Raw genomic sequence first — 16396 nt, 5'->3', positions numbered from 1 at the left:
AGAGGTTTATAAAATTATGGGGGGCATGGATAGGATAAATAGACAAAGTCTTTTCCCTGGGGTGGGGGAGTCCAGAACTAAAGAGCATAGATTTAGGGTGAGAGGGGAAAGATATAAAAGAGACCTAAGGGGCAACTTTTTAATGCAGAGGGTGGTATGTGTATGGAATGAGCTGCCAGATGAAGTAGTGGAGGCTGGTACAATTGCAACATTTAAAGGGCATCTAGATGGGTATATGAATAGGAAGGATTTGGAGGGATATGAGCGAGGTGCTGGCAGGTGGGACTAGATTAGATTGGGATATCTGGTCAGCATGGACGAGTTGGACCAAAGGATCTGTTTCTGTGTTGTATATCTCTGCGTCTATGACTCTGTAACTATTATTAATTATAGCATCAAAATCTTACAATACCAGATATGAATGTGTTCATCTTTGCCTCAAAGATGAATAAGAAACAGAATAAACTGCTGCAGTCCGCCTTCTGTCTGTTTAATTTCTAGTGACAGTATGTTGGATGAATCTGTATTATAACATTTTAATTAATCATAAACATTATGTTTCCTTTGAAACTGCATAACATATGAAGGTGGTTAAATTACTTCATGATTTACAATTCATATCTGGAAACAGGAAAGTTCAGAGATGCCAATGCATTAGCTAATTATATCACAGCTTTAAAAAACATCTCTATGACTCTATAACTGTCAGTCACACACTGCTTCCTGGCTTCTCTTGTTCTGCACCTTGTTTCACAGCACTAATAATCGTAGTGTCCAAAGACGTCCTTGAATATTAATCAAAACAGTCATGCATTCCTGTGAACTACTTCGTCGAAAAGTTTAGTATTCTGTGAATGAGCAATCTGAATGCCGGTTTGCAGCCAGTTGGAATCTGGTTAAATGGGTTGTCAAAATGGTGTCTTCTGTGTGCTGGCCCATCAAAATGAGAGGATCTCAAAGTACCTGCTCTTCATCTGTATGAGAGGTTGGAGATAAACTTTGTAAAGGTGCATTTTCAAGTGCTGATACTGACCAACCTGAGGGGAATTCTTATTTGCACATGGGATGTGAACGTCCCTAGCACGGCCAGCATTTGTTACCTGTTCCTAAATGTCTGTAAGAAGGTGATGGTTAGGTTTGGTCCTTTAGTGTGGGTAGGCCCACTGTTCTGTAAAGGTACAAGTTCCAGGATTTTGTTAGAATGATGTCTGACCCTGCGGGGGGTGGAAGGAGGGATACCTAGTAGTGGTGGTATGATGTTGGGGTGGGGTGGGGGGGGGGGTTACCTAGTGGTGGTGTGGGCAAAAAGGCATGACCCATTCCTTAAGACTGAAAGATCAGAAATATAGTGTTTCCTCTCCTTAAGGAGCAATTTCAAAGAGACTCAGTAAACTTGGTAAATCTTGCACATGCAAGGCTTTGAGACTGAGGCAGATTTGAAATTGTCCTTTTTTTTTCATTTTAGCAGTTTCAGTTTGGGTTCATATTTGGTCTTTTTAAATGTGATCCATCACAATAAGTATTCAAGTCAAAGCCAGGTCATTTGTGCTTAACTATTCTACCATTTTGCCACAGAGCCAACAAGTTTCATCTGATAATCACAGTCAGTCTTTTGATAAAGCACTTTGTATTCATTATAATCCTTGAATGTATGGACTGAGAAACTGTTTCATGTTGTCCCGCAATTCATTTGTTCAGCAACATTGTGCCTGTGTAGGTGAGTCAATGAGGAGAAAGTGAGGAGTGCAGACGCTGGAGATCAGAGTCGAGAGTGTGGTGCTGGAAAAGCACAGCAGGTCAGGCAGCATCCAAGGAGCTGGAGAATCGACGTTTCTGGCAGAAGCCCTTCTTCAGGAGGGGTTTATACCCAAAATGTCGATTCTCCTGCTCCTTGGATGCTGCCTAACCTGCTGTGCTTTTCCAGCACTGTACTGTTGATCCTGTGGAGGTGATTGTCTGTCAATAGGGAGCACATTATTGAGGTTGGTTATTATAGGTTTTTCTCTTTAATCATGGAATGTGGCCATTACTGGCAGGGCCTGCATTTATTGCCCATTCTTGTTGTCTAGATTAAAATTTTAATTTGTGTTGTGATATCCCTTACTGATGGTGACTGTCCCTTATTGGCTTTAGAATAGTTGGAAGTATTGTGTGACACATTGAGCAGGATTTTTCAGCCTTCTGCCAGCATGTTTAAAAGAGAGAGTGCTCTTAAATCACAGCACGTGACCTGCTCGCCATCTTCCCCTGTTTTAAAGAAAGGCAGTGGAGCTTCATCCGTGGTCCAAATTAGATAATTAAATAGCCAATTAATAGTCATGAACACTCCTTAACATGCTGATTCCCCAAAGCCTGACCATTCCCCTCCAAACCACTCTGAAGAAGCTCTTCCTTCAGTGTCATTAGGTCAAAATCAAATTTGCAAGTGATTCTACTTACTGCCATGACATGAATATGCAGTATATCCCAGGGCATACATAAAGTATCATTGGTGGCATTAAGAATTAAATAAAGGCTGTGTAAATGGAACTTGAAAAGGGTTGGTTTACAGGAGTCATAGAGTCATAGAGATGTACAGCATGGAAACAGACCCTAAGGTCCAACCTGTCCATGCCGATCAGATATCCAACCCGATCTAGTCCCACCTGCCAGATTTGGTCCCAATACAGCAGGAGGCAGTAAGAGTACTAAGTCTATTGTCATGTCAGCTCAGTTTAGAAAGTAGACTATATATAATTGAGCCTTTCAAGCAGATTTTCAAAGAGAAGTGCTTTTGAGAAATAAGGCAAGTTTCATGAGAAAACCCCAAGTATGGGAATGACCTGTTTCCAATGTGATTTGGGTATCTGGTTTTCTCTTCCACAGAGGCCGGACATTTGAGTGTAGTCACAGTGCAACAGCCTACATTGGAGGAATGTGCTCTTTATCAAAAGCCGGAGGGATTAATGAGGTTTGTTGTTTTGTTGTCCTGCCCCTTGCCTTGGCAGTTTTGTCTATATTCTCTTTCCCCCTATCCATTTTAACATAACTAACATCCCACCCTTGTTTCTGTACTTGATACATATGTGACTTCTGTTTACCATTGACTCCTCTGGTATAACCTGTTGCAGCAACATCACCATCTTCAAGTAAAACGGCAACAACTGTTAACGTTCTGGTCACAGGATCCTTCCAGGCAATAGCAAGGGTCAGTAATGCATTACTAATGTCTGGGTTGACCCATCAGGAACTGGATTAATTTCAGCACTGGGTGCAACAAGAACAAGAGGGACCCACAGGGTGGAACGAGGTTGTCTTTGTGCTAAACTGATGAAGCAGGTCAGCAGCCTTTTATGGAATTTGCTCAGGGGAGGAGCATGGATTAGGTCTGTTCTGCCATATTGCTGCCCACTGTGAAGACAAAAGTCTATTTCCACAGAGTGTTACCAATGCACTAAGTGTTTACACAGGTTTTGTATCTCTCCATGTTGGCATTTAACAATTGCGCCACACCCCAAACAATTTCTTTTCTTCAGGTGTGTGTGTGTGTGTGTGCGCGTGCGCGTGCGAGCACGCGTGCGCTGCTGACTGGCCAGCATTTATTGCACTTCCCTAATTGCCCCTCAAAAAGGCAGTGGTGAGTTGCCTTCTTGAACTGCTGTAGGTGGACCCACAGTGCCCTTAGAGAGGGAATCCAATGATTTTGAAGGAATGGTGATATAATTCCAAGTCAGGATGGTGAGTGACTTGGAGGAGAATTTGTTGATGGTGGTGTTGCTGTGTATCTGCTGCTCTTGTCCTTCTAGATGGAAGTGCTCATGGGCATGGAAAGTGCTAAGGATCTTTGGTGAGTTTCTGCAGTGCATCTTGTAGATAGTGTACACTGCTGCTACAGTGATGGAGGGAGTGGATGTTTGTCAATGTGGTGCCAATCAAGCAAGCCCCTGTAATTGAATGCTGTCAAGCTTCCTTTCATCAACAGAAAGGATTCTTATATTGTAAGAAGCAAAATTATCTGCATTCATTGCTGAAGGATTCTAAATGTAGATGCCGCTGATCAATAAAGCCTTGGCTTGCTCATGTTCAAAGGGATCATGAGTTTCCCACTTACTGCAAGGTGACAATAGGTGAGGGATGTGTTGTTCAGAGCTGTATTTAACGCACTGGAAATGTGTTTCTTGACACTGATAATTAAGCTTTATAACCAGTGTCATCACAGGCTGTGCCTGTGAGAGGTAGAAAACTCACTGTGCAGACATTTGTGGTGCAGAAGCAATGGGCCTGACAATTTGGGGCTGGAAAGTGTGTGCCTTGTCAGGTATGTGAGATGGACATTGAGGTGACAAACCCGAAAACAAGGGCTTCTCACCAGCCCCTCCTGAATTCAGTGGGAGGATCAGTTTTGAATTGCCTCAACAGGTTTCCTGTCCGACAACAAGACTGAGGGGCAAGGAGATGAAACATCCAGTGGCGTGGGCTAGAAAACAGTCAGTCAATGGCTGATGACTTAAACGATGGGCTGAGTCATTTTGGAATGCACCGCTGCTCCTCTTGTTCCATGTGGGATGTCATAAAGAGCTCCTAAACCATGGATTCAGCCGTTCTCACTTCCTTTTCATTTTGCTGCATTTTCCAAGGTTTGGAAAACCGGGCTTGCAAACCTAATCCTAGCGAGATTGTCATGGAAGTGTGGGAAGTGCTCAGTTTTAGCTTAACCTGTTGCATATATGCTTCTCAGAATGTCTTGAAGATTCCTGATAATTCATAGAATTCAGTCGTCGAAACATTTATATCCTATTAAATCTGCTGACTACGGTTCACCTTGTGCATGTAAGCTCATCTGTCTGAAACAAGTACTTATTGAGTCAGTTATTCCAAAAGCATATCAGGGCAATTATTGAGCATCAAATAAAAACCAGAATCCTGCATTAAAATTGCTTGTTCAGCAAATGCAAATGGAGCAAGTTTGGCTCGACTTAATCTAATTCTTATAGTAATACCAAGCCATCTGTGATCTTTGCTGAGCTGATAGTCTCAGCCAGAAGATCGTGAGATTAGCCAGTTTGGCACTGAAAAAACTTGACCCAGTAAATTGAAACAAGGAACTAAGGATGCTGGAGTTCTGACATGAAAAACAGGAATTGCGGGTGGAACTCAGCAGGTCTGGCACCACCTGTGGTAAAGAAAGCAGAGTTAACATTTTGAGTCCGGTGACTGACGAAGTTCTGATGAAGAGTAACCAGACTTGAAGCATTAATTCTGCTTTCTTCTGACGGATGCTGCCATTCCTGCCGAGTTCCATCAGCAATTTCTATTTTGTTTCACACAGTGGCACAGTGGTTAGCACTGCTGCCTCACAGCGCCAGAAACCTGGGTTCAATTCCCACCTCAGGTGACTGACTGTGTGGAGTTTGTACATTCTCCCTGTGTCTGCGTGGGTTTCCTCCCACAGTCCAAAAATGTGCAGGTCAGGTGAATTGGCCATGCTAAATTGCTAAAGTGTTAGGCGAAGGGGTAAATGTAGGGGAAATGGGTGTGGGTGGGTTGCGCTTCGGCAGGTCAGTGTGGACTTGTTGGGCCGAAGGGCCTGTTTCCACACTGTAAATAATCTAATCAAATGTTCTGCAAGCTTTTCTCAAGTTGGGATCATGAACTGTTGAATTTTGCTTTTAGCAGCGCTCGTGGTGGAGGCATGACTGTTGGAAAAGAAATACAAGAATATCCCATTCTTCAGCACTGCCACCTGTTAATTTAATTTAATTTAATTTTATACAATAATAGGAAGGAGACATTATTTGGGGACAACAACAACTTGGTGCTGCTTCCCCTCCAACCACGTTACTTCCTCTGAAATGCGTGTGGAAGCAAGTCTTCCCCAAAGTAGAGTCACAGGAGCAAGTTGCCAACCAATCTCTGCATTTCCAAAATATAAGGAAAGAAATATCTTATGACGTTATATGAAGAAAAGCTTTAATATCCCTGGGATAGAACTAGGAGCTCATTGGGAAATCTGTACCCAGGGCCACAGGGTTAAAATTTCCAATGTGCAGTCTCACACAATCCAATGTGCATATTGCATTGTGTACAATTCAATAAAGTATTGGATAAACTGTGAACTTACTCATGGAATTGATAATAAGAATATTTTATGAAGTGGTTGGGATATTCCATACATCTTGTGTTATTGTAAAGCTGAGTCCACTCTATTCTAAGCTGTTGCCTGCAGGAACTAATTTTACCGCTTAACAAGTGACCAAATAGATACTTCACAATTCTTGGGTGTGTGAAAAGTTGATGAATGATTAGCTGCTTTATGAAAAAAAAAGTATTATAAATAATGCGTTGAAGCCTCTTACTTTTTTTGTTTAGTATGGAAATTTAGGTACAATGGCTGTCGCGCTCGTTCAGAGTCTGGGTCAAAACCTTGGAATGATGTGGAATAAGCATCATGCAGGAGCAAGTAAGTTATTTTAATTGAATTCTATACACACTGAGCAATCACATGCATAAAACAATAAAAATGGCTATTGGAACAGAATTACTGCAAATTAAACTATGTTTTAGTTTAGATTAAATTCCTTACAATATGGAAACAGGCTCTTTGGCCCAACAAGTCCACACTGACCCTCCGAAGAGTAACCCACCTAGACCCATTCCCCTTCCCTTTATTTACCCCTGACTATGACCAATTCACTTAACCTGGATTGTGGGAGGAAACCGGCGCACCCTGAGGAAATCCATGCAGACACGGGGAGAACGTGCAAACTCCACACAGTCAGTCACCCAATGTGTGAATCTAACCTGGGTGCCTGGCGCTGTGAGGTAGCAGTGCTAACCACTGAGCCACCATGCCGTCCTGAATGCTGTTGGCATTTTGATGTTCTAGAAACTGTTTCTTACTGCGATGTACATTAATTTCAACTTGTGCAATCCTTTCAGCAATTTCTTGTTTTATTTTAAGATAGCTGGCTGGTCATTCTCAACATTGAAACTCATTCTTTCTTTATATTCAGATAATTTTGGTACATCCAAAGTTGGCATATTCATGGGCTTTCAGTAATGGCACCTCATTCCTCTTACATTTCCTTTGTAGGGTTGAGGATAGATAATACCTGGTTCTGATGCCTCATATTATGGACCAGGCCAGACCCTCTCAAAACATTTCAAGAAGGTAGCCCAGAGCTTAACCTTTCTCATTGTTTTGAGCAGGTGTAATTCAAGAGTAATGCTGCTGGTCAAAACCCCTCGGTTTTCAACAAAACAGAACTTATTTATAGAGTACTGAATGAAACACACACAAAAGGGAACAGAATACAGAATAGCTTAACCAATCTGAAAACCCAGCAGATTATCCCAACTAATGAAGCTGTTCCAAATTCCTGCAACAATCTCCATAAACATCCCTTTGCAAAAAAGGTAATATCAAACACAGGGTCTTACAAGAGAGAGAGAGAACAAATAGATTCAACATCCATGTAGCTGTTTCTTTTGGATTCCCAGCTAACAACTGACCAGCAGCTCTGAACAGCCAGACTGCAAAAACCAAACCAAACCAGAGAAAGGCAGGGCTGGGTGAACTGGCCACTCCCCTTTCATTGTACAAATGTTATTTTTAAAACTTAAAAGCTTCTTCAAGTAGGCAAATGCCGACAGACAGGAACCTCTGTCTTTACGCCCCCTCTGAAAAGAAAAACTAAGGACAACCTAACCTTGTTCAAGGAGCCGTATCATCACACTAACATATATCAAAATCCTGTAAGTTCAGGAAGACTTTGTCCTGTGCATGAGTGAGGTGAATACTTGATTAAAAACATGACTTCAGTGAAAGTGACTCGGTTGAGTAAAATAGCCTTGTTTTGCATTTATAATTCTTGCTAATTTAACGAAGGCCCATCTATATTTTCCACTGCCACTTTGGACAGTTGTGTTTTGGTGAGTGAAAGTAGACAGTGTTTCTGGCTTCCCTTCCGTTGTGCAATGTCTCATCTGCACCTGCTGCAGGTGGTGGAGTTTGAATCAGGACATTGCCGTGTTGGGGATAACTGTGTGAACCCCCTGGATGCAGTCACCTTTCAAAAGGGACAAAGTTGGACCAAATTTAGTTAACTCTTTTATGCTGCAAAATTTTTTATCATGCAACAAATGCTCCCAACTGTAAATGATGACAATGCTTAACATGGATGGCTTATGCAAAATATAATTATTGCTAAGTCATTTATGTAAGCTCATAAATAGCATATTAAAGGTTCAGCATATTTATTCATGCTAAATAGGCTATGCATCACCTTACATCATTTGGAAGCTGTTCTCTTTTTCTTCCTGTTTGAGTCTGGATAAGATAATCATCATTAGGATAAACCTCTCTTGTTATTGCTCATTTAATGCTTTTACTCTCACTTTTGCCCATTCTTTCATGTTTGAAATGAGAATTCCTCAAGTGCCTACACTTTATTCATTATACTCTGCTGCTGTTAACTAGATTGACAGTTGTTTATTTCTTCTTCAAAATCAACATGTTTTTCAAAAACCAACTACAGATTCTTCACATCTGAGACTCTTCTGTTACTCTGCGGCAGTTTTCAGTGACTACATATTATAAACTCTAAAATACACGAGAGAAAAGATTCTGTAAATATTTCATGTGTCACAGTTAGATGTAAACATCCCAATAATGGTAGAATTATACAACATATTTACCATAATCACAAACCATGTATTTAACAGCTGAGCAGACTGTCCTGCAATGACTCTCTATCAGTACCATCTTGAAATTTATTCAAATTCACAGGTCAGAGCCAACTTGACATGTATCTGTGTCTGACCTCCAGGTGGCAGTGTTAGCTGGTCAACTTTATGACTATATGTCATAAAAAGTTAAGATACAGAGTTATACAGCATGGGAACAGACCCTATGTGTATTTATTAGTGCACGGAAGCAGAACACTTTGCAATTCTAATACTCAAATCTAGCATCAGGTGCTCCCAGAGACTGAGTAAAGCATTTTACCCATATAATAAAGTACAGCAATTTCTACAACCAGCCCTGCAGTCCTGCCACAGTCATGAAAGTCATGCCAGACAATTAACCAAGAGGAGGCTCCATAAACATCCTCCTCCTCAATAATGGGGAAGCCCAGTACATTAGTGTAAAAGAATAGGTTGGAGCATTGATATCCATCCTCAGCCAAGGTTGCTAATTCACTGTTCCATCTTGGCCTCTTCCAGTGGTCCCCAGCATCACAGATGCTAATCTTCAGCCAATTTGATTCACTCCACATGATATCAAGAAATATTTGGAGGCATTGGATACTGCAAAGGCTATGGGTACTAACAATATTCTGGCAATAGTACTGAACATTTGTGCTCAAGAATTACCGTATCACGCCATTGACGTGCCAAGCATGTGATTTTTTTTTTTAACTGAGTATTGTACTAGAAATCTAATCACCATGGCCTGCTGTCTATGCAAAAAGCCTAAATTCAGGTTGACATCTATCTTTCTCCTCATGCTGTTATGTTGGGCAGAGAATTTTTTGTCACATTCTTGACCACCATATTGAAGAATTGGACATCCATTTAGTGGCTGAAGCATGGATGCTGCACCATTGAATTTCTAGATTGCAACCTTTGCAAAATAAGATTTCTACAGATGCGTTGGTAACAATGTTTCTCACAAGGTATTGAAATGTTGTTTATGTTTCACTAATCCAATTCCTGTTTCCCTTTCACAGGTGAGTGTTGGTGTCCTGATGCCTGGTCTGGTTGTATAATGGATGATATGGGGTAAGATCATTTTTCTCAAAATATAGATGCATAGAAGATGGGAGTAGGAGTAGGCTATTTGAGCCCTTGAGCTTGCTGCACCATTCATTATGATCATAAAGCTCAATGCCCCAATCCTGCCCTTGCCCCGTGTTCCTTTATCCTATAGCCAAGAGCTATATCTACCACCTCCTTGAAAAGACCTGATGTTTTGGCCTCAACAACTTTCTGTGGTAGTGAATGCCACAGGCTCACCATTCTCGAGGTGAACAAATTTCTCCTCATCTCAGCACTAAAAGGTTTATCCCACATCCTTACATTATGACACCTGGTCCTGGGCTCTCCCATCCTTGAGAACATCTTTCCTGCACCTAAGCTGTCTAGTCTTGTTAGAAGTTGATAGGTTTTTATGAGATTCGCCACCACCATCCCTCCCATTTCTAACCACCATTCTTCTAAACTCTTGTGAATATAATCCTGAACAAATCAATCTCCTCTTATACACAAATCTTGCCAACTCAGGCATCAGCTATACCTTTTGCAGGTACACAGCAAGCTGTCACCTGGAAGGAGACTAAACATTTGATTTACAAAACACTGGTTAGTCTCCTATTTGGACCATTCTGATCAGGTAAGCTGAATTTCCTTTTAGGTGTCTGGACTGCACACAGGTCCTGAGCTGATGCCTTCACTCATCGGATCAAATGTATATAACGTAGCTTTTTAGTGCATACATTAGATGTGCATCTGAAATTCATTTGAGGGGAAGAGTTTGAGATGCTGCAGTGAAATATAAAGACCAACAGCTACTTACTTAAAGGCATAAAATTGCATAAAATGGGAGAAGGGAGATCAACAACCTATTTAAATTCTGTCTAATTTTCTTTTCCAACTTCTTTGTGTGAAATAGAGCCTAGTTAGTCCAGTTGACTGGATGGCTAGTGTATGGTTAGAATAATGCCAACAATGTGTTCAATTCCCATTCTGGCTGAGGTTGGCTCTTGCTCGCTTCCTTCCCCCGGCCTGAGAGTAGAAAGTCATGGCAACCATACTCTGACAGAAAGTGTAAATTATTGGTCCAGCATTTTCTCTGCTTCAGATGCAGGATTGACTGTTTGCATGGTTCCCGCTCACTCACTTTTACATTCTGACAAAATGATGTATTCATGTAATTCAGGGATGCCTCAAGAAATCTGCATCTCAACAATTCAGTAGCTTTCTAGACTTTCGCTAACATGCAATCCAATGTGACGTGAATCACATGGGCCTTGTACTCAGAGGTTTATGAAATCATGAGGGGCGTGGATATGGTAAATAGACAAGGTCTTTTCCCTGGGGTGGGGGAGTCCAGAGCTAGAGGCCATAGATTTAGAGTGAGACGGGAAAGATGTAAAAGAGACCTAACGAACAATTGTTTTCACACAAAAGGTGGTGCGTGTATGGAATGAGCTACTAGAGGAAGTGGTGGAGGCTAGTACAATTGCAACATTTAAAAGGCATCTGGATGGGTACATGAATAGGAAGGGGTTAGAAGGATATGGGCCAAGTGCTGACAAATAGGACTAGATTAATTTAGAGTATCTGCTTAGCGTGGACAAGTTGGACTGAAGGGTCTGTTTCTGTTCTGTATAACTCTATGACTCTATAACTATATGTAGAGATGTTAATTCGCTATCGTCTAGACCTCAATTCTATTCTTTCTTGGAATTAAATAGATAGATTAAAATGTCAGACTTCGTCAATATTTGTTAATGTGTCCCTGTGAGACTTGGATATGACCAATCTGCCCAGAAACAGTACCAATGCTTATGTCATTGTCAATGGGTATGAACACCTTACACCACCTTCCCAGTAAAGCAACTTATACCACCACTCGCCCCACCCCACCCCAATTTTTAAAAATCCTCCAAGGAGCCACTCCATCTTTAACTTTTAACAAATGAACTTTCCAAGACATTGTCAGGCAGAATTAGAGTGGGTTGTATAATCCCACTTATTTCTGCTTTATCCAAAGTAAAAGAGAGAGTCCAAAAGCATTACAATTGTATAAACTCCATGTGGAATTTTCCCAGCCCTTTTGTGACATTAGCATTGGCGAAAAAGGTGGGAAAGAACAGAGACGGTGAAAAAGTCAGAATCTTAGTGTTGAGAAACCTCTTTGTAATTTTCCCGTCAAGTCCTAAATGAAAACTTCAGGATCTCCCAATTGAGCAGAGACTACCTATTTCATCAAATCACCACCTCCACTTCTTTTATACATTTACATCTAACGATCCTCTCCTTCCCCAAGAAACTAGACAACAACATTTTGTTTAGACCAACTTACTTGAATAACCGCTGCACCTGCTCCATGACTTGCACTTTCCCACTTGTCCAGACCTCAGCTGTCGCCATCTTGGCCTATGTTCCTTTCCTTTATTACCATCATGTCTGATCTGCACTGACTCTCCAATGAAGTAGCTAGAGAGGTCTTTCCTGGAGCAAAGCATTACAGAAATGATAATTCAGCCCTGACAAAGGAATTTAAGGTCCTGCAAACACAAACTCAACTTAGTTCTCCTTATAGTCTAATACACTACATTTCAGTTTCTTTCCAGTATTGCTATTCCCTCTTTCTGGCTGACACTGGTTTTCAGTATTCAGATAAAGGTTCTGATGAAGAGTCACTGAACTCAAAATGTTAACTCTGTTTCCTTTCTGCTGGTGCTGCTGGATTTGCTGAGTTTCTCCAGCAGTTTCTGCTTTTGTTTCAGATCTCCAGCATCTGCAGTTTTTCATAATATCTTTTATCAACAAAAGTTGTTGGCTGCTTTTTAATTTCCAGTATTTATTTTTAATAAAAGCATCATCGAAGAATTGGTCTTTGGAAGCCTACTAAAAGGAAAAACCTGCGTAACAGGCAAGGTCTTCTAACACAGGGGTAGCCGTTTTTAAATGGCTGTCTGTTTACAGTGAGCATTTCATGAACAGAATTCATTTAAGATGAAAAAGTGTTGAATCAGGTCTTCCCCGAAGTGATTGCTGAGAAAGGATGTTACGGAGCTGGAGTGCTTCTCAAAGAATGTTTATACCAACGGTCCTATTTTTAATGTTTATTCTTGGAATGTGGACATCACTGTACAGCCAGCATTTATTGCTCAATACCTTAAAATACCTTTGAGGAGGCGATGGTTACCTGCCCTCTTGAACCATTGCAGTCAAGTGGTACATGTGCAGTCAAGGCGCATGCACGCAATTATTCTGTATTTCCTGTCTGCATTTTCCAATGAATGATAGACCTTAAACTTCCCAGGTCCAGGTTCCAGGTTCCTGAAGTGTTCCAGAACCCAAACACTGCAGCTAACATTGTCATTACAAAGGCAGGATGTTGTTATATTTTTTTTACTGCAATGTAATCAGAAGCCATTGAAGTCCCAAAAATCTGACAATTCTTTTATTTATTTAGATTTTGATGAATATAGAAATTTCTGTTCCTGGCCTCGTTCTGCTCATTCAGATCTTCCTTGTCCATTCCTGTCAAGTTGCCAACATTGGCTATTTGCATAATGCGTGTTTGGCATCAATGTCTTTTTGCTTCCTCTCCAACTTATTACCAATCTGCAGGTTTTCACCTCCTGACTCCCATGCCCAGATATTTTTGCCACAATGATGTACAATTTGATGCACTCCATTCTTCCATATTAATGACTACCTCAATTTATTAAATGGAGTTTGAGAGTTTTATGAAGCAGGCTGCGTTTATGAAACCTGGATGCATCATGTCAGGTCAATACATACGAGAACCAAGGGAGAACCTATTTTGGAAGTCAAAACTTTTGACAGGTAAATTTAGAAAGATGTTGCCAAAGGTAAATAGCCATTAAATTGACTAACATTGTTAATATGTACAGGCATTCATTGGAGAACTTCAACAAGTTGATAAAGGACTTGTTTTCATTGCACTATATGGAATATTAAATTTTAACTTATCACCTGAACCCTGCACTTTGATCTTTGCACTAACTCTCAGTTTAACCATCTGTTGAACCTTTGAAAAAGCTAAACATATGGCTGTGTTCTTTGATTCAAATTGTCTGAACAGACAGTGAAGATGTCAAAGACTTTAAGAAAGTAGCTCTGGATGTTTTGTTGACATAGTTGTGCAATGGAATCTCATTATGAATGTTAGACTAGGCTAACAATAAAGCACTAATGCTGGGGTTCTGATTCTAAATGGGGTCACAGATTTTACATTTGGGGCCATAACTTACCGCTTCTCTGAGGTAACATTGGCAACCATTGGGAGGAGAGGAACCAGCTCGAATGAGATAGCAAGTCAATGGCACCAAACAGTAATGGGGTGGACAGCGAGCCCTGAAACATCAGAGCTCACATTCAAAGATGAGTTCAAGAAGGCCCAGGATGTTTGTGCATTGCCTTTGTCGGCAAAGCCTAGTAAAATGGGAGTTTGTGTGGCTAAGCTGGGAAGGTGGGTGCTGGCTTCAAATTTTATTGTGTTTCTATTCCTGTCCACCTGCTGTACAGGCTCCTTCACCGGGATAGCGAATGTATTTTACCGACACCAGCAGCTAGATCCAAAGCAGAGATTAGGTACGGAATGAGAACTGGTGAACGAGTACAAGGAAGGAGGTTGGAACACGTGGGTTGGAAGAAGAGGCTGCTTAGTGAGTGACTAAGTGAGGGAGTAACTTGGAAAGCATGACTGGTGGCAGGAAAGGGGTGGTTGGGTATGTGTTGAGGGGGAGAATGACTTTACAGTCTTCAGTCATCAGGGAATATAGAAATATTGGCTGTACCCTAAATGTGTATATAAGATAATTTTGAACTGTTAATAAAGACAAATGTTTATGTGTATATGATGTTCACATGCACTCTTATGACATTGACTTTGAGTCCAGGACTTGTGGAAGATGCATTGGTAATGTGGCCAAACAAATTGATAGTCAACCTGTAAATCCTTCCATTAGACCTGATGCTGGGCAAGAAGAATGGGAGAGAATCACCTGGCCTGCTATTGTGCTGAAGGAAATTACAAAGGACCTAGCACTTTGCCATAAGCACGAACCAATCCAATGGAAATCGATAACTCATCCCTCAGAAATTCAGGGTGGCAGGAAAGACAGACTGTTCCATAACACACAAACATTAATAACTACATACTGAATGTCAGTGATGCGTTGTTTGCTATTTTGTTTTGCTTGCATCTGGGAGACATTAATATTCAACTTGATAACTATTGAAAGATAGTTTTGTAAATATTGTCCTGGAGAGTTGAGTTTCTGTTTCAAGTTTAGTATGCTTTCCTTTATTGGTCAGAACATTGAGTATAGCCATTTGGATGTCATGTTGCAGCTGTGTAGCACATTGGTTAGACCACTTTTGGAATATAGTGTGCAGTTCTGGTCTCCCTCCTATTGGAAGAATGTTGTGAAACTTGAAAGGGTTCAGAAAAGATTTACAGGGATGTTGTCAGCTATGGAGGGTTTGAGCTATAGAAGTGCTGAAGAGGCTGGTACTGTTTTTCCTGGAGCATTGGAGACTAAAGGGTGACCTTATTGAAGTTTATAAAATCATGAGGGGCATGAATAGGGTAAGTAGGCACAGTCTTTTCCCTGGGATGGGGGAGTCCAGGACTAGAGGGCAAAAGTTTAGAGTGAGAGTGGAGAGATATAAAAGAGAATTAAGGGGCAACTTTTTCACACAGCGGCTAGTGTGTGTATGGAATGAGCTGCCATAGGAAGTGGTGGAGGCTAGTACAATTACAACATTTAAAAGACATCTGGATAGGTAAATGAATAGGAAGGGTTTAGAGAGAAATGGGCCAAGTGCTGGTAAATGGGACTAGATTAATTTAGGATATCTGGTCGGCATGGACAAGTTGGACTGAAGAGTCTGTTTCTGTGCTGTATGTCTCTGAGTCTAAGTAGGATTTGAATGGGTATTTGTTTATGTTGACAGTTTCATTAGCATCTCTAAGACATCTCAGTGTTACCCTTGGGCTCTTGAGCTCAGTACATCGTGAATACTGGATAAGTGGGTCGTGCAATTAGGGAGTATATAGAACTCAGGTGGGTATGGAGAGGGCATGAGGATGTAGGAGGGCATGGCTGGCCGAGGATTAAGGAGAAAGTGAGGACTGCAGTAAAAGCACAGCAGGTTAGGCAGCATCCGAGGAGCAGGAGAATCGACATTTCGGGCAGGAGCCCTTTATCGGGAATGAGGAAATGGCTGAGGACTAACATTCATTTGCATTTTCAAATATATCAAGGAGATTAGCAGACAGGGACTGGATGTTGTCCCTTGAACTAGTACTGAAAGTCAGGCCATTTCCTGACAGCCTGTCCTGGCTCCTGTTATTTGCCTGCCCACAGCTGGAATCTGGCTGCAATGGGGCTGCTATTTCCAATTTAGGTTTCCAGTTCACTCTCGAGCCTTTTAAACTGTCACTCTGGCAGCTGCCTGCCTTCCTTCCTGAGTTGGAAGCAGCAGCTCCACTGCAAACCAGATTCCAACTGCGGGCAGGAAAAGAACAGGAGCCATGAGACTAATCACAATGTCAGGAAATGGTCTGACTCTCAGTGCCTGTTCAAGGGACAATATCCAGTCCCTATCTGCTAATCTCCTTTTATATATTTGAAAATGCAAATGAGGGGAG

General features: G+C 41.3%; 1 protein-coding gene across 8 annotated transcripts in view; it reads left to right on the top strand.

Annotated features, from left to right (window-relative positions):
* adam11 (ADAM metallopeptidase domain 11) overlaps positions 1–16396 on the top strand; it is a 165265-nt gene that overhangs the window by 95647 nt on the left and 53222 nt on the right. For all 8 annotated transcript variants that reach the window (XR_006309220.1, XM_043675211.1, XM_043675210.1 and 5 more), the window contains 3 exons: positions 2866–2950; positions 6349–6439; positions 9711–9762. Coding sequence is in view for 7 of the 8 variants with exons in the window: in XM_043675211.1 (XP_043531146.1) it covers positions 2866–2950; positions 6349–6439; positions 9711–9762 (228 nt within the window). In the remaining variant the exon portion in view is untranslated. The remainder of the gene's footprint in view (positions 1–2865; positions 2951–6348; positions 6440–9710; positions 9763–16396) is intronic.

This window comes from Chiloscyllium plagiosum, chromosome 33, assembly GCF_004010195.1.
Source record: "Chiloscyllium plagiosum isolate BGI_BamShark_2017 chromosome 33, ASM401019v2, whole genome shotgun sequence".
Taxonomy (NCBI): domain Eukaryota; kingdom Metazoa; phylum Chordata; class Chondrichthyes; order Orectolobiformes; family Hemiscylliidae; genus Chiloscyllium; species Chiloscyllium plagiosum.
Note: the sequence above shows the minus strand (reverse complement) of the source record. Positions and strands in the feature narration are given on the sequence as shown.